Source organism: Lepisma saccharinum, chromosome 20 (genome assembly GCF_977018435.1).
Source record: "Lepisma saccharinum chromosome 20, izLepSacc3.1, whole genome shotgun sequence".
Taxonomy (NCBI): domain Eukaryota; kingdom Metazoa; phylum Arthropoda; class Insecta; order Zygentoma; family Lepismatidae; genus Lepisma; species Lepisma saccharinum.
The window spans coordinates 27,493,317-27,513,007 of record NC_139248.1 but is presented as its reverse complement, the minus strand read 5'-3'; the positions used below and the strand labels follow the sequence as shown (position 1 = coordinate 27,513,007).

General features: G+C 41.1%; 1 protein-coding gene across 8 annotated transcripts in view; it reads right to left on the bottom strand.

Moving 5' to 3' along the window:
* The window catches only part of by (focal adhesion protein tensin), an 826,913-nt gene that overhangs the window by 386,651 nt on the left and 420,571 nt on the right, over positions 1–19,691 (bottom strand). For 6 of the 8 annotated variants that reach the window (XM_083142275.1, XM_083142279.1, XM_083142284.1 and 3 more), the window contains exon 4: positions 14,647–14,685. The exons of the other annotated variants lie outside the window; for them this stretch is intronic. In XM_083142275.1, the coding sequence (XP_082998401.1) occupies positions 14,647–14,685 (39 nt within the window). The remainder of the gene's footprint in view (positions 1–14,646; positions 14,686–19,691) is intronic. 8 annotated transcript variants of the gene reach the window in all.

Genomic DNA, 19,691 nt, shown 5'->3' with positions numbered 1-19,691 from the left:
GCCTTTCTGTAAATCAGATGAACGAATGTTGTATCTGTTCTTTTTACTCGTATTCTGTGAATTTAGCAAAGTTTTTGAACAAAATACATGTAGTATCTACTGTCTACATTTTCACTCTTTACCAAACAAATTTTACAAAGTAGTTTTTTATCAAACTTCAGAGGGAAGCTGACAGCAAAGCCGGGAAGGGGGGGGGGGGGGCAAGAGCTCAGCGCACTCCCTGCCTGGTTACGGCCAGGCTGTATTCCGAGACTATTTTTCGCCGCTCACCACTGACAGAGGTTTCGCTTTGAACAATGGACACCGTTGCTTCAGGGGCGAGGTTGACCTGCTGTAGCGGGTAAGTGCCATAAATCCACACCTAGGAGAAGGTTGATGCAATAAAAATTCTGTAATTTGCTTTGCTTGCCGACAGGAAGTTTTGCAGGAACAATAGTACGAGGGACACTTATATAGAATTCTTTTCAGCTGCTAGGAAAAGCTGAGAGAAATGGAAAACGGCAGACTTCGAATGAAAGAAGGACAGTGAACCCCTTGTAAGATAAACAAGTCCTTTGTATTATTCGCCGACACCCAAGCTTCCATTTCGAAGCTGAGGCTATCAGCAGTGAAGTTACTAGAGGGTTGTTGGAAGCAGTGACGACGCCAAAGGGGGGCAGGGGCGCCCCAAGTCAGACACTTCGCCCCCGTGCTCCCCCAACTGACAATAATTAAATATCGAATAATAAGAGAGTTCATTTATAAGAGTATGACAGTTTTCACCTTTTCAAAGTGGTGTATTCTGCATGATATCACTTTCCTGCTTATAATACCAACTTGACTAAATTTGTTTTAGTATATATTCGAATGTGTGTGTGCGACTTTCGTTCAAGATTCCAGCGCTGACCTGGGCATAGGTGATTTCTCATTCATTTACGTCCTGTAATCGTCGCGATTAACCTAAGATTTAACCAGTTTTAAGAACTGGGAGAAAGCGTTGAATGTGGATGGTTTTAAAACATCACGGATATTTTGAGGACCACAAAACATCATCTGTAGTACGGGCAGATTGTTCTAATCGTGGGTCGTTAGTGACAACGCTAATTAGTAAAATACATTCAAAGTTGATTCAAGATTTGGCTGGTTGGTTGATTTGGTGTTTCAAGTCCACTTTATGCACAGTATGGCTAATCGGGACTGGACCTACAGTTTAAAGTGCCTCCACTGGGTATCGAACCCGGGACCAAAGGTGATCGGAGAAAAACCGGCACTACATGTCAGTTGTTGTGGATTCATCGCGGTTTCTTACTATTCAGGGACTTGAATTTCGAGATGATGAACCTGAGGCAAACCTTAACAAAGGGAATTTCTTCGATACTCTTGAAATTAATTTAAAAATGAGGGGATATTATTCTGACATGTATCGAACTTGAACCTTAAAATGCAAATTACACTTAAAATTCGATTCAAAACACATTGCGGGAAGGTTCGCTCTTTCTCGTACATATCAAAGTCGAAGAACTTCTTCCCACGAACTCCATAGGTGCCTGTAATTGTGTAGCACAGACATACGTTGGAGTGGTAGAGTAAGAGTAAGTAATGCTAGGGTCAGAATATTTCTTTTTCAAATTTTTTATCCTGTGATAACATTTCCCTGAAATGGGAAACAGAAATTTTGCCCAAAACTCTTCTGCGTTACGAAGATGACACTGACATACTCCACTTAATGGATTTCCTTGAAATCCTAGGAAAATATAAATTGGCATTTCACAAGGTTCACACTCTAGTTGTATTCTCTGTAACAATTCCAGTTTCCAATGCAGCGTGTGAAAGAACCTCTTCTTGTTTAAAACCTTTGAAAAGCCTTGCTCGAAACAGGGTGCTGGATGCAAACTGCCTCATTTGGCTGTCCTTGGCATTGAGAAGAAATGTCAAGTCCTGGACGTACCAAAGGTGGGCAACGTGTTCTCCAAAGCACATTCAGCAGAATTCTCCTACAGGAGAATTGCACTTCACTAAGTGACTTTCATTGTTTCTAATACTTAAGAAGATTAATTTCTTTCAACGACACGTTCATTTCGCAAGAAAATTAAACTCTTCGAAGCACATTTTTTCGTCATTTATATTATTATCTTTATAACTTGAATATTTATATCAGTAGTTTCATCTCATGAAAGACGATGAATTATAAAATTATGAATGTCTTCCAATACTGAAATAGGCCACTCGAGACAACGCAACTTACGAATAAAAAAGAATTAATGTCTTTATTAAATAGAATCATATGGAGATAAACTCGTAATCAAGAATATTTAGGCAGTAAACGTCCACTCTAAACAAGGGACAAACACAAAACATCATACATGCATATAATAATAATAATTATTATTATAACTATTATTATATATGTATATGTATGTTATATATGTAGTGTTTTCGGGCGTTTTAATGTGACTGCACCCCAACAATATTTTGTCCCCTTTCGCCCCCCCCCCCCGTCACATTTCCCTGGCGCCGTCACTGGTTGGAAGTAAATTTATTAGGACGAGTAAAGTAACATTAGCTGTTGACAGTGTTGCACCAAAGGACATGATATGTGCTACTGTTTGTATAAATTTGTATAAATGATAGGAAATTTAAGCATAAATTTATAATTGTTGAGACTTGAAAGTTGTTTCCGACATTTGATCATAGGAAGAGGTTTTCTGAGACAGAGTGGGATTATTTTACACATACATGAGAAAGGGTGGTTGTTTAAAGATAGAGAAGTATTTTGCACGTTTTTTAAAAGTTCAGATAAAACGAGAATTTAGCCTTACTCTTATGAAAAGAAAGAACGCAGTACAGGGAAAGAATAACTCTTTACATTTCTCGCACCTGGTCGGTTGCAACACACATGCACAAGAGTATTGCAGGAAGTCTATGAACAAGGATGAAGAGGGATATGTGAAATTTGACTTACCTGCGGGTGAATTAGTGGATTCTAATATTCTTAACGTTGATAATGTATTTTTTTAAGTCCACTTGATTTACAAATAGGTTAAATTGCGAAACGACCTTCAGTTTAAAGTGCGATCCGGTCCACTTTGTGCCTCCATTGGATATCGAACGCGAGGACCCTTAATTACAAGACCTCGGCGTTATTACTATGCCATCGGGGAGACATCCAATTTACACAAATAGGTTGATTCCAATAACACGTTATATGCATAATCTGATAACTATGCACTTTTGGTGCATCTAAACATATTTTTTTCAAATCTAGCATGTCTAAAAAGTCATTGAACTTTGGATTTTTATAACTTCAGGAGACACGGATCTGAAAATGTGCGATATAAAATAAATGCAGGTTTGCCTTCCATACGTGGTGGTTTTGTCACGTTTCTTCGCTTCGTGAAACAGACACTTTTGCAGGAACGGCTTCTTGCATCCGCCTGGGGTCTTGCTCTAGCTTAACAAAAAATATATTTGTTTAGCATAATCGAGGGTTACTTATTCCTGCCGAACAAGGATACTATTGCGACCATACGGCTTTGCATATCAATAAAGATTTATGTACAGAAATATTAATTAGGAACTTTTTTTTTCGTCAACTGGATTTAACATCCTTTTTTGTTATTCAGCAAATATTCAATTCATCACCTTTTTTGACATTAATTTCCTCGCCAGGACAGCTGTTTTTATGCAAATTTTGGCGATCTTAACTACATGTAAGCTAGATATTAGCTAATATTCGTGCTGTTATATTACTATTCTTGTACCGTCTTTGTAACATTTCATGTAATAATAATAATAATTTAGAATTTAAAGAAAAAAGGTAAATTTTCATAGTGCACGAAAGTTCGACATTCAGATAGAAAGATGGTCTAGGGGAAAACATTTCAAAAGGATAGACAGTTGTATGGAAGCGAGAAAAAACACAAGGTAGATTTCATAAGATACCTAGCAATCAGTAACCAAGAAACTGCATTTTTAATATTAATGTCCTCATGATTAACGAGCCTTATTTATTCTAACCACGCAATGGGTAAAATATTTGGAGCTTTATCCCACTTTCCGGAAAAATATTTTGTGTTTCTGCTACTTTTGACTTTTCTTGGCATGATATCCTGGATCACTTTTACGAGACGAGACGAGACAAAACGAGACGGGACGAGACGAGACGGGACAGAACCCTTCGAGACGGGACACGAGACGGGACAAACGAATATTTTCGAGACGAGACACGAGACGAGACAGCATTTTCACGAGACGGGACGAGACAGACCAAAGTCTCGTCTCGTCTCGTCTCGTGGGCAACACTAGTGTGCCTGCATAGCCTGACACAGTTTCTAGTGAGAAGGGCGTCCCTGCATAGCCTGACACAGTTTCTAGTGAGAAGGGTGTGCCTGCATGGCCTCACACAGTTTCTAGTGAGAAGGGTGTGCCTGCATAACCTGACACAGCTTCTAGTGAGAAGGGTGTGCCTGCATAGTCTGACACAGTCTATTGAGAAGGGCGTGCCTGCATAGCCTGACAAAGTCTAGTGAGAAGGGCGTGCCTGCATAGCCTGACAAAGTCTAGTGAGAAGGGCGTGCCTGCATACCCTGACACAGTTTCTAGTGAGAAGGGCGTGCCTGCATAGCCTGACACAGTTTCTAGTGAGAAGGTGCCCGCATAGCCTGACACAGTTTCTAGCGGGAAGGGTGTGCCTGCTTAGCCTGACACAGTTTCCAGTGAGAAGGGTGCGCCTGCATAGCCTGTCAGTTTCTAGTGAAAAGGGTGTGCCTGCATAGCCTAACACAGTTTCTAGTGAGAAGGGTGTGCCTGCATAGCCTGACACAGTTTCTAGTAAGAAGGGTGTGAATGCATAGCCTGACACAGTTTCTAGTGAGAAGGGCGTCCCTGCATAGCCTGACACAGTTTCTAGTGAGAAGGGTGTGCCTGCATGGCCTGACACAGTTTCTAGTGAGAAGGGTGTGCCTGCATAGCCTGACACAGCTTCTAGTGAGAAGGGTGTGCCTGCATGGCCTCACACAGTTTCTAGTGAGAAGGGTGTGCCTGCATAACCTGACACAGCTTCTAGTGAGAAGGGTGTGCCTGCATAGCCTGACACAGTCTATTGAGAAGGGCGTGCCTGCATAGCCTGACAAAGTCTAGTGAGAAGGGCGTGCCTGCATACCCTGACACAGTTTCTAGTGAGAAGGGCGTGCCTGCATAGCCTGACACAGTTTCTAGTGAGAAGGTGCCCGCATAGCCTGACACAGTTTCTAGCGGGAAGGGTGTGCCTGCTTAGCCTGACACAGTTTCCAGTGAGAAGGGTGCGCCTGCATAGCCTGTCAGTTTCTAGTGAAAAGGGTGTGCCTGCATAGCCTAACACAGTTTCTAGTGAGAAGGGTGTGCCTGCATAGCCTGACACAGTTTCTAGTAAGAAGGGTGTGAATGCATAGCCTGACACAGTTTCTAGTGAGAAGGGCGTCCCTGCATAGCCTGACACAGTTTCTAGTGAGAAGGGTGTGCCTGCATGGCCTGACACAGTTTCTAGTGAGAAGGGTGTGCCTGCATAGCCTGACACAGCTTCTAGTGAGAAGGGTGTGCCTGCATAGCCTGACACAGTTTCTAGTGAGAAGGTGCCCGCATAGCCTGACACAATTTCTAGCGAGAAGGGTGCGCCTGCATAGCCTGACACAGTTTCTAGTGAGAAGGGTGCGCCTGCATAGCCTGACACAGTTTCTAGTGAGAAGGGTGTGCCTGCATAGCCTGACACAGTCTTTTGAGAAGGGCGTGCCTGCTGCATAGCCTGACACAGTCTAGTGAGAAGGGCGTGCCTGCATAGCCTGACACAGTTTCTAGTGAGAAGGGCGTGCCTGCATAGCCTGACACAGTTTCTAGTGAGAAGGTGCCCGCATAGCCTGACACAATTTCTAGCGAGAAGGGTGCGCCTGCATAGCCTGACACAGTTTCTAGTGAGAAGGGTGCGCCTGCATAGCCTGTCAGTTTCTAGTGAGAAGGGTGTGCCTGCATAGCCTGACAGTTTCTAGTGAGAAGGGTGTGCCTGCATAGCCTGACACAGTTTCTAGTGAGAAGGGTGTGCCTGCATAGCCTGACAAAGTTTCTAGTGAGAAGGGTGTGCCTGCATAGCCTGACAAAGTTTCTACTTATATACTTATAGATCTGGCACTGCCCACAACTAACTAACAAACTCTCTAGCCTTCTTAAACCCGAAGGTTTATGGCTGCAGCAACACAAGCCTTCCATCTTTCCCTATCCTGGGCAAGATCAATCCAATCCTTTCCATCCCTTCCCATTTTTCCTTTAGGTCTATCTCAACATTATCCCTCCATCTTGTTACATTCCCCGGTTTATTCTCAATAGATCAACTTACTTTTATTCCTCGACGGCGCGCTTGAGATTTATCAGCCTACTTTGAAGCCCTCAGGTTGTGGGAAATCAGTTAAGGATATGTTTACGTAAATCTTGCTAACTCTCGCACACCAAAAATATATATTTAGATGTCAGTTAATGTTAATATATTACACTTGCACTCGCAATTAAACTCCTTATTACAAACAAAATTGTATTAAGATCATAATAGTTCTTGGCTACACAAATTAACACATTCACATTTCCAAAATCACTTCCATTATCCAGCAACATTCATAATATCTCTCTCCTAACAACCCACAATCAAATGTTTTAAGGTTAGTCCATAACCATAACAGACTACCCAATTGAACAAAACAAATTACGTCATCATAGACAATTAACATATTAAACATATTGAACACTTAAAATGATACAATAAATGGGTGCGTATCAATCTTCGTCTTGGACTCTTACCATCAGGTTTCCCAGCAAGAATCATGTAAACTCTTTTTCCTCTCCCATTCGTGCCACATGGCCTGCCCACAAGTCTTCTTAATTTAATTATTCTAACAATATCTGGACAGGAATGAATTCTAAATTACGTAACCTTCTCCACTCACCTCATCCCTTTTAGGTCCAAATAATTTCCTAATGATTTTATTTTCAAATACTCTTAATTTACATTCCTCTTTTAATGTAAGGACCAAGTTTCCCACCTTTCCCAAGAGACACCGCAAATTGATAAATGCTTTTTGCATGTATGCGATAAATTTAAATGTACTTGTGGCACTTACAAGAACTATTAGATTGAACACGCAGCAATGCTGTTCAAGAAGCGAGAGCACGCACAGAACAAGACACAATGGAACAAGCATTTAATGGAAGGGTGCGATGCTTCAAATCTCTTTTCCGAACCTTCAATTTCCAAGAGCGGCCAATAGGGGGAAAAAACTCACACAAGGAAGAAAAGAAGGAAGAATGATGATGGCTCCTAATGGAATTTCCTTCGCCGATGTCAAACATGTACCGTCATTAACCCGAGCACTGCATGTGATGAACTGTGTTGCCACATGCAGGGAAATTTCCCGTTTTGAAGTGAAATTGGACCGAATTTTTACGGAAAAGAGAAATTCGATGAAAAAATGGCGAAATATAGATTATGTTGTTCCAGTTTCATATATCCACATTTTCTTGTTTCTTCATCATTTCTACTCTTTTGAGTAAAGCCCCCCTTATTTATTTATACTTCGATTTTGTTTTTTAGAACGTCACTTTCCGCATCTTCGGATAACAGCAGCGATGAGGATGAACTATTAATGGATGCTGACCAGGGTTCAAATCTGGAACTTCTGGCCAGGAAACGATGAGGCTGGTGGCATGTATCTGATAAATGTGTTTAACATTTTCCAGTCATACGAATATGGACCAACGGCAATACTACTACTACTACCTATTATTATTGTTGTTGTTATTATTTTATTTTTTTAGGTGAAGGGAAAAATTAATCCAAAAATAGTATTTTTTCCCCTTCGAAAGGGAAATTTTGCAATCAGATTGTGGCAACACTGCTGATGAAGCCAACTGCTGGATGGAGTCGTTACAGATAGGGTTGCAACCTTTGTCTCAAGCTGCCCTTCCTGGATCATCGTTTTATCAGAGTTCGTGGAAAACCGAGGACGTTAATTAAGTTTCAAGAAAGTGCACAGCATGCGTTGTATTCTATGGACAGCAAATGGTACGTTTTAATTGGGCGACTGGAGAACAGGTTTATCATCCAGCGAAGAGATTTCTCACAACTGGAATTTTTTCTGCGAATCCCTCCATGGGAACTGCTTCGATATATTCACACGGTCACTAGGTATGCAAGTAATTAACTTGCTTCCTCTTCCCGTGATTCTGAAATTGCTCAAGCTAGCTAGCATTCCCAGGGAGGCACCATATACTAACAAGTCTACAATGGGCCACCGCAATTTACCATCAAAATATGACTATGCGCACAGGAATTTATGTGCTACACCTTCAACAAAGTGTGGTACTTGTCACGAACCCCATAATTTATCACTATTTGGGGTGCAAGGAGTAGAAGGGGGGTTAGTGGGAGTCATAACCTCTATTTGGTCCCAGTATTGCTAAAAAAAGAACTTCAAAGACAGGAAAAGATGGTAAAATGAGGACTGACTACAAAATGAAAAGTAAGGGAAAGGACCCGAATATCTTCCCTTTTTTTAAAACACAAAAAATTCAGTTGAAAAAGCTAACTCCAAAATGGAAAACAACACGATTCAGTACAATATTATATATATTTCTTATATATGTGGGTTGTACACTATCTACCAAAAAGTAATTGGGTACCTATGATGGTGGTTAATTTAGTATCTAATTTGAATCATTTAGTATCATTTAGTGGGACCACTGGTGGTTGTTCGTGGCACAATAACCTCACAGGCATACTGCACTGTTACTTCCAGGATGACAATGTTAGGTGGCATGTTTCGGAGGCTACTATGCAGTGGTATGCCGACAACAATGTTCACAGATTGGTCTGGCCTGCACAGAGTCCTCATCTCAATCCCATAGAACACCTTTGGGAGGCATTGGACTGGCGGGTGAGGTCTCGGGAGATGCGGCCAAATTCCATTGTCCAACTGAGTGAGATCTTGCAAGAGGAATGGCGACGCATTCCAATGGACGTCCTCCACAAACTAGTGGAGAGCATGCCTGACAGAGTGGCTGCTGTTATAGCAGCAAGAGGTGTCTCCACGAGGTTCTAACAGGGTTTTCACCACCAGACAACCATTTTGTACACGTGCCCAAAAGTTTCTTAAAAATGCTCAAATGCATGAAAGTAAGGAATGGGTTGCCTAATATCGTCCCCTGTAACCATAATGAGAAAAACTTAAGCTGATGAACGTTGGACTGAAAACAAACGCAAACGTTTATCTAAACACTTAAGCAAACTGAACAGATGAAGTGAATAGGTGGCTTCTGTCCTCCAGCACAGTCCTCGTGGCACCACTTTTTACAATTGCACCAATTTTTCACCAATCCTGTCGGCAGAAAATAAACCATCACAATACAAGCACACGGCATCTTCTTCACTCTCTTCATAATCCTCGTCTCCGTCTGGATAATCGTCATCGCTGTCGTCATCATCTGTGCTTACGAGTTCAGGTTCTTCTTCATCTTCCGATGACGAACTAGGATATTTGATGTTCTTCTTTCTGTTTTTTCTTCAGGCCCATTTCTTTCTTGCGAACTGCTTCAACGGCTCGAACCATAGCTTCTTTATTCCACTGTTTTCTTCGTTTTGTAGGACCAGGAGGCATCTAAAACGATGAAAGCGCAATGTAACTGGGACCCTAATATCGTCCCGGGGACTAAACAGGCCACGTTCAAATAGTTCTACCTGTTTTCCGTAGTTGGCAGCACGTTACAACGCCAATACCATGGGGGACGGTATTGGGAGAGGGGACGATATTCGGGGCTTTCCCTTATACGTAACCTTCGCCGCTTTCGAAAATTCTAGGCACGCCACTGTTGCAGACTAATGAAGCTCTGCCGTCAGGACTCTCAGCCAGTATAATCTCATGTGGGACTCGTCTTGTGTCATCGCTAAATGTTTGTGATTGTCCTTTCATCCATCTCACCTTATCACCATTCATCCCCACCTTTGCGATTATCCATTAGTGGAAGAAAAGCGAAGTAAAATAAACTAAATCTATCAAGTTATCACTATTTTTATTGGTTGATGCAAAATAGAAAAAAAAATTGTCTACTGTATTTCCTCTTTTGAGCCCTTAAGATTATTATATTTTTCGACAGATGTCAGGACATTATTATTACTCCTATAGTCACAGAAATTAAGAAGATTCGGAAAATTCAATTGTAAAATTATAGAAGAATTACGTATAACGATTCAGCTATAAATTCAAGACAAAATTACATGTAAAAGTTCTTATATTTTGATCGTCATTAAATCTTTAATGTTAAAACTTGTCAATAACTTAAAGTCACGTGTGAATATAAGATACTCTCAGTGCCATCACGCTGATGTCAAGTCATAAGGGAAGTCCCCAGTGAGTTGTATTTTTATCCGAGAGGAGGAAATAATATCTACGTACAATGTGGTACTTGAAAAATTTCCAGCAACTACTATATTATAGTATATATTTTATACATACAGTGGTACTTCTCTATAACGAACGACACTAATCAGGAATGTACAACTGCCCGTTGTTGAGAAATATTCCCTTTCGAAAACAAACTTGTCGGCCCCCGTGGCGGAGTGGTTAGCACATCGCGCTACGACGCCAGGGGTGCCGGGTTCGAATCCTGAACTGGGAATGGATGTTTGTGAATGTCAATTCACCAATTTCATCATTCATCTCCCTCTTCTCAAATTAGCCAAAAGTGGCACAAAAAGCGAAGTAAAATAAAACAAACGAACTTCCAATGAATGCTATAAAAACTCGATTCGTGTCACAAAATATTCTACGTGGTTAACCTATAGGGATGGGTGTTATTGATGAGTGTCACTTCATCAATTTTATATCATAACTCATCCTCATCTTCGCGATTAGCCAAAATTGGCAGAAGAGCGAAATAAAATAAACCAATCGAAAATGTGACGTATTAACATGGCGGGGTGTGTTTTCAGCGCAACGCCAGCCTCGCAACTTTGGAAGTCTCGTTTTTGCCTTAAACCGAACGCAGAGAAACGCGAGAACTTGCACCGGTCATTTTTCCAGGGTGTAGTTTTTAAAATTGTTGTAAAATATTGAGTGGAAATGTCCATTGTCAACCTCACTTCCACGTAGTACACCCTGGAGTGAATTTGCAGACTAACAAGGCTCTGGCGTCTGTGTGCTGAGTGTCCCTTTACAGCCTCAGCTTTCAACTTAAGTCAGAATATTTTAGTCTCCGACATTACAGTTGTGTTATTACAGTACTTATATTTTAGATAAGGGGGCTGGACCCCGTATCACGTGACGGGTACAAAATAGCCTAAGTGCTGACGCACCAAAAAAATTAAATCCAATCATTCATTCATGTACCTCGATGTATTTTTATACGGTTCTTGGTAAACTTGATGGTACGAGACCAGTAGGAACGACCACTATAAAATGGGCCTGAAGGAAAGTGGTAAGGTCTAGAATAGATTGATCTTGTCAACGATAGGAACAGATGGAAAAAACATATTGTTTCGGCAATAAATCTTCGAGTTTAGGAATGCCAGAGAGAGGCTACAGGTTTTGCCTTGGTTGCTTGTTTTCTGTTTTCCAGAAGCGACTAGCAAGTGCTAATTGTATTATTTCCCCGCTAATGATCTCTGTTAACAATTCGTCTCTTGGTACTGGATTTACAAACTTAGCTTGCTGTTCCATCAACCCTTCGTCTAGCACACTTAAAAACCCTGAGTTAAAGCACACAGTGAATAATCTGCAAGGGATAGAAAGCGCTCCCAAGTAACTACAAAAACCGAAAAGTCTTACGGACCATGGGACCATATCCCGCTACGATTCTTTCGACCAGTTCGCATGTTATTGCAAGAAGTTACAATTTCTGCCGCTACTCATCAAACGGCGCTGATGTCCGGCTGGTCTGCTTCTACCAAGATGCTTCTAAAGCAGGTGAACTTTATGACTGAGAGGGTTGTGATTTAAGTATTTAGGTCTTTTTGAATTTGAATTTCCTTGTGCGAGCCGTTGACTGTACGCACTACATGATGAGTCACATTGGTTGTTCATTTGACACATGTATGAATAGTACGAGAAAACAAAACACATATAAATTGCACAATGCTGGTTCCACAGAACAGGTACTACAAGCTAGGAACACTTTGTGCGGTTTCTTCGTTCTTTTCGCTGTCCGCTATCGCCTCTCCTCGTCCTTCCCTCACTTCCCACAAGTACCTCCCCACTCATTGCACTATCTCACTTATGATTCCTCTTCCCTCTTGTACCACTTCCATTATTTCCCTCCCTGTTACGTACTTAACCCACTTATCTCGCAAATCACGCGTAGAGGGGCAGGCAGATAGCTCGTCCGTCTCTCCCTCCCCGCACAAAGAGCTTATCGTTTCTCCTGCTTCACTCTTCATTTTTACTTGTTTCCAGTCCCCAGTCTGAACCATGCTATCCCTCCCCTTTCTTTTTTGCCTACCAGATTTATGTATCTTGCTTTCCCCCATTCCCTTAATTTCGAATGATCCCTTAGTGAAGTCTTAGTCTGACAGTCGGCTAGTATTTCTTGTCTGTCTATGTCCAGCAGTTTCTCTCTGATTTGATTTTCAACTGATGTATCTACCCTCCCTCCCGCTTCCCACATCCACCCCATCCCAATAGAGTTCAACATGTTTTTTATATCCCTCCCCCAATTCCGTGTATTTTCTTCTCTTACTTGCATTATCAGACAATGACCCTTCAGTATCGTGTTACCCTCCCTTGCTAGCTGAAGCCAATACTTTAAAGCTCTCATCCGAGCTTGTACTGTCTCTCTGTTTAGACCTAATTCTTTAAGTACCCCGCAATTGCCAGTGCTTCTACTTACACACATCACTTTTTTGTAAAATTCTGTTTGAAGGCTTGCGACTGTGCTCCCCCCTCTAGCCCCCCACAATTCAACCCCATAGTTCATAGTTCCTGTTACTATTGACTTGTACAAACTCTGAATCACTGAGAACGGCATTTGAGGTACTTTACTTATGGTACGTATTACTTGGTCTATTGCGAGCTTTGCTTTGCTTTTTCTTGTCTGTATATGTTGCGTCCAACTTCCAGTCATAGAGAATGCTACTCCCAAGTATGTGAAACGCTTGACAGGTTCAATTACTTCCCTCCCGTAATTCCATTTTTCTTGTATACCCATTTTCGAAAGCTATGATTTTCGTTTTCTTTAATGTTAACTGTCATTTTGTATTTTTGGCATCCCTCGTATATGCTATTTAGTCCCCTTTGCAGCCTCTCTATTGTCTCCGACATGATGACTATATCGTCTGTCGTCGAGGAAGCAATGCATTACAACACAATTGGAATGAAGAATCTGCAGATAAGTTCACTTACGTCTGCAGAATTATCATTATTGGTGGAACAGAACAACACCTTTCACTGCCTAAAACTCTGTAGCGGGCTCTATATTTTCTTGTAGGCCTAGCTTCAAACACATTCTGGTCAAGAGAGGCATAGGGCTGGACATAACACAATTTCTCAGAGGAAGAATTGAAAAGTAATTTAAATTCCGATAGTAAAAACGAGGTGGCGCTAGAAACATTTGGTACATTTGGGCGAAAAGTAGAAGAAAATGAGCGGAGTACACAAAACGTACTCCCAGGAAACAAATTACTTTCAATTGTTTCTCTGAGAAATTGTCTGTTATGTCTCACAAGCGGTCACGGGAAGTAATAATAATAGACCCTAATAATAAAGCAACCGCGTTTGAACATGTTTATCAAAACATGATAAACAATGTCTCTTTCTCCACAGCATAGATACACACTAGGAATCCCTCGTGCCATTCAAGTACAGTAAAAAAAATTACAATGACCGTTTTTAAAGCATTGATTGCCATTGAATAGTGAACCTGATTGATACAATATTAATGATTCATTTTTTTAATGTATTTATGGTGCAAATGCATTGTACCAACCTCCCTTTATGGTGTGTAGATTCGTCCTTTCCAGCTAATCTCGTCTTCATCTGTACGAGATCATATTGCAGCCCGTTGAGTTGTAGAATACACGAACATATTGTTTCGATTACTGTACCTGGCCTTCACAACACGTCACATTTCAAACAACGCTTCAGTGGTTTTCTGTTCTACTTAGCAACAAAAAAATCATTTCTCAAAAGAAAATGTGAGCGACACATTCTCTACACGCTGTCCAGAAAATCTGTGGAGAAAGCGAACGAAAACGAGTCCTCTGCGCAAGAGGGCTCGACCAATGAACGCGTGAGAGGAGAAGTGACTGCATGGAGGGGGCAATGCGACTGCAGCTACCAGATGTTTGCAGCAGGGAGCGCTGTTCTCTGAGTGTAAAATAAAGCCACAAGTGAGCTTTCTTTCTGTTATGAATCGATAGGCACGGCCACTTGCTTTCTTCCCTTCCCTACCGTTGCTCCACAGACTACTGGGACAGCCTGTAGAATCGAGCTTGGCCCTCTCAATAAGCAGCTTCATCATTACACAGGCTATATTAGAAAGGAAGCACTAGTTGTGCCAAATTAAGGAATGCATATTACGCGATTTGCGTGCACACATGAACAATTAGTTAAGTAGTTATTGGAAAACAAGTAATAAAGATATGCTGTTATGCAAGTCACTTACCGTCCGAGCATGGGCCGCTGCCTGGCACCCAGGGGACACCTGTAGGAAGAAAGAAGGAGAAGCGAAGATGTTAAGACAAGGCATGCGAATTTAGCATTACAAAAGAACATGCCATTGGGATAGGCATGCAATGGAAAGATTATTAATATTACTTAGAAATTAGTTGCACAAACACACTAAAGTGGAAATGATTCGTCATCAAATATAAGTATCAACTTAATCATGTCAGTAAAGTATTATATTATGGAACAAACACTTACATTAAATCGGTTAATACATATATTACATTCACACGTTATTAATTTCGTGTTCCTTGATTTTTTCCTGGATCTTGTACGAAGAAGTGGTAAGATGAAGCAAAACATTGCCTCTGGCCAAACGTTGCCATTGTATAACACCTTCTTTTTAAAATTTTCAGAAGTGAAACATGTTGACAATAAAAGTAGAACTTTAATTCAGAACTTCATACACTGACTCTCTTTTACAACTTAAATTCTATTCAGCAACAATACAACAGATGTATTGTGGGCTGAAATTACCAACGCGGATATCGTATGATATGGTTGAGTACTGCATGGGACCACTTTTGGTAAGATAGTCTAAACTACATTTTAATATAGAGATGTTGACTATGTTCACTTATGTTTCAATTTCACTGTCTCTTTCACATCACGATTCATATTTGAGGGCCCGCTACCACTACGTGTACTAGTAGGTTTCGAGTGTATACCGCTCGTTTTACCTGTTCGAGCGTTATTCGCTCGAGCGAAGAAGCTCTCAATCCCGTACGCTATCTAGCGTCGTCCGTGGGAACTATTTGGCGCTCGAGCGAAATCATCTTCTTGCAGCACTGTCACATTAAAATGATATTCCATTGGATACGCTCGCGAGGAAAAAAACGGGAGGCGTCTCAACAACGAGGCACGCCATCTCGTTCGTGATAAGAAACGAACCAAAATTCACGCTTAATTCCTGGTTATATTAATTCCCGCAAATTCCATGAATTTCAGATCAATGCCGTTCCTATCGATTCATAACAGAAAGAAAGCTCACTTGTGACGTTATTTTACACTCAGAGAACTAAATGCATCATATCGATTGATGCACTAAAGTGTGTTTTATGGCTTCTTCAAAGAATCAGATTCACATTTGATGCATTTTGGGTGCATTTTTGTATGTCGTGAAAGAAACACCAAAGTGCATCATTTGATTCAGGTAAGGACTTATTACAGTCCAGATAGATGCACTTCAATGCACCAGTTGATGCGTTTAGATGCATTTTGATGCACCTGAGTGCATCTTTTTTGATGATGCACTGAAATGTTTCGTCTGAGCTACACTCAGACCAAACGCTTAAGTGCATCACCCAAAAAGATGCAGGAAGGTGCATCAAGGAACATCAACTGATGCATTGAAGTGCATCTACACTGAAAGAAATCCTCACTTGAATCAAATGATGCACTTTGGTGTTTCTTTCACGACATACAAAAATGCACCCAAAATGCATCAAATGTGAATCTGATTCTTTGAAGAAGCCATAAAACACACTCTAGTGCATCAATCGAAATGATGGATTTAGTTTTCTGTGTGTACAGGCCTATAGGAAGAACATTCGAGCATTGAGATTTATATGAACGATGCTTTCTTTACACATTCCCCTCGGTTCCACAGGAAGTACCCGGTCCCCTTCAGACAGGCGACGTGACCTTACATATTACTGTCACAAGGAAGCACGCTGAGGTCAAAGGTCCTGGGAAAGCGGCAAGGGCGGGGCTGCGCGACCGGAAATCGGGGTTGGGGAGTGGGTGGGGATACCGAGGCCAAAATATTCCTTCGTACTCACCATGTATGACAACAGCATGGCACCGAAATTGGTTAGTGTGGTATGTAGTTACAAGATTAAGATTACAATTTGACATCCCTTTCTCAGTATTGAAAATGTTTGACTGATTTGATTTATTTTACTTCACTTTTCTACCACTTTTGGCTAATCGCGTAAGATGATGATGATATGATGAAAATGATTAAGGGACACTCACAAAGAACACCAATGCCAATGCCGAGATTCGAACCCGGGACCCCTGTTCACAATGTTTGAGTAGGACCTTCCCGGAAGTTCAGGGATTAAGGTTATCGCTTTGTAGTCAAAGATTACACCCCGTTTCGCTAATGGCTTATGAGCACAATGTTATCTAATTGACACCTGTCCGCTGTTTTTGGCGAAAAAGGTTGGTTGGTTGATTTGATGTAAGTTTTTTTATATTACGGTCGCTATTCTTCTACTTTTGGCTAATCGCGACGATGAGAATGAGTTATGATATGAAGAAGGGACACTCACAAAGAACACCCAAGCCTACTGGTAGGCCGGGAACCCTAGCATAGTAGCGCGATACGTTAACCACTCCTCTACGGATGTCAGCTTGGTAAGACATGAATTCCCGTTTGGCCTAATCAAGTTGAGAAGTAAGAATTTAAAATTAGGGATTTTTGCTATGTTGTTAAATTCTTTTCAAGGTATAGGTTTTGTATGCATAAGCCTAATTCATTTATTATGAATGCTTTTTTTCTTTTTTCCAAGCTAATCTAACAGGTGTGGGGGGGGGGGTCCGGTGTCCACTGTTACACTTAACCAATAAAGATAAAGCGGCATCTAGTGTTGCCATCTTCTTAAGGAATTGCTTCCAGTCAACACTGAAACGTGTTTTACCCAGTTGGAAATTTTCACAAACGTGGCAACACTGATGCTTACTATACGCCTCACGTCCTCATGTGTGCGCAAGGGATTTCCCACGAGACAAAAGTGCACACTGATGCAGATTGCCAGCTCGTATTTTTTTCGTCCAATAAGAATCTTTCATTTTCTCCTTTTCCTCACAAACTCCCCATGGCTTTCTTCCCTGCTGCCCGGCTATGAAAAAAAACTTACATCAGCCTGCATGATGGTGATTTATCTGACGTGGCTTTGCGTAGATTTGTTCCTTTGCTCTGGTTTTAACGAATAAAGAAAAAGAGGGGACATAAAATATGAGGAACGCGTTGATTCTTGCCAGAAAGTGTTTATATGGGGATAAGATGGTGTGCTACGGCATTTTTTTTATGAATAATAAGTCGGGAAATAGCGCGACGTTGAATATTTCTTGCAAATCTCACCACATTTTTAAGCGTAGGGAACGAAAGGTGCAGCGAAGATCGGAACATTGAAACCATGCATTCTTCAATATTTATAAGGGGTGACCCTTTTCAAAGACACTCAAATATAACCCCAATTCCACGTCGTACACTCTGGACTGAATTGTTACGAGGATCTGCGGCTTGGACAAGCAGATAATACAGGGTGTTCATAAAGTTCCGGTACCATTACAAAGAAACATAGCTCGGAAACTACATGCAATAGAACAATGCTGTTGATTGCAAAATGAGCTACAACTCTCCACGTTTATATGCCATACACCTCAATGTGCGCCCCTCTAGTTGCTTTCAGAACATCAAGGCGGTAATCCAACACGCCCCAGCATATCGCCAGTAACAGTTAGGATACTCTCCGTTATTCCTCTTCGAAGAGTAGCAACGTCTGGAACAGGAGTGCGGTAAACACAATCTTTGACATACCCCCACAAGAAGAAATCCAAGGGTGTGATATCAGGAGAGCCCGGTGGCCAGGGAATAGGTCCATGACGGCCTATCCACCTGCCAGCGATATGCCTATCCAGAAGACCTCGAACATCCTTGGACCAACAAACAAACCGTCATTATCAGTGTTATAATACACATTTTGCAATCAACAGCATTGTTCTATTGCATGTAGTTTCCGAGCTATGCTTTTTGTAATGGTACCGGGACTTTATGAACACCCTGTACAGTGCGTTCCAGCTTTCGTGGAACAAAAGTTACCTGTTCCCTTTCATTTTCCTTCTCTGTGCTTCAGACTAATTTACATAACACAATTTCGTACAGCAGATTCAAAACAACTACACATATTTTATTAATTTCCAATGTGTCACCAATCTATTCTGCGACCACATAGATGTAACACCACTAGACTAACGAATAAAATGCGTCGAGTCTTAATAGCAAGTAATTTGCTGGATAACGAAGTGAGAGAGTCCAATTACAGAGGAAATAAACCCGCTGCAGTTGCTTGGAACTTAGATCGGCTTGAAAATTTGAAGAGAAAACTATTTGTTTCATAACGGTAATAAGATTTCTGTACACTAAATTTCTAAGGGAGAGTATTAGGAATGGGCAAATGCCCCCCCCCCCTCTTGCTCCCCCGTGCGCACGCCTATGCCGAGACTGTACCTACAGTTTAAAGTGGGATTTGATTTGCTTTGATTTCTCTTACTTAGCGTCGCTTTTCTGCCACTTTTGGCTAATAGAAACGACGAGAACGAGTGATGAATGAATGAAGGGACACTCACAAAGAACAACCATGTCCAGGCTGGGATTCGAACCCGGGAGCCCTGGCATCGTAGAACGTTATGCTAACCACTCCGCCACGGCTGTACATGACGAATAAAAGAATATTCAATTCAATTTACGCAAATTTGGCTTTTTCGGATATCCGCATAATTAGTATATCCGGATATTTTGGATAACCCGAATATCCATATATCAAGATATCCAGATATCAAAATATCCAGATATCAAAATATCCAGACATCAAAATATCCAGATATCAAAATATCCGGATATCAAAATATCCGGATATCCGCATAATTAGGATATCCCGATATTTTTGATAACCCGAATATCCAGATATCAAAATATCCGGATATCCGCATAATTAGGATATCCGGATATTTTGGATAACCGAATATCCAGATATCAAAATATCCAGATATAAAAATATCCGGATATTTTGGATAACCCGAATATCCAGATATCAAAATATTAGGATATCCGCATAATTAGGATATCCGGATATTTTGGATAACCCGAATATCCAGATATCAAAATATCCGGATATCCGCATAATTAAGATATTGGGATATTTTGGATATCCCGAATATCCAGATATCAAAATATCCAACATCCAGATATTTGAA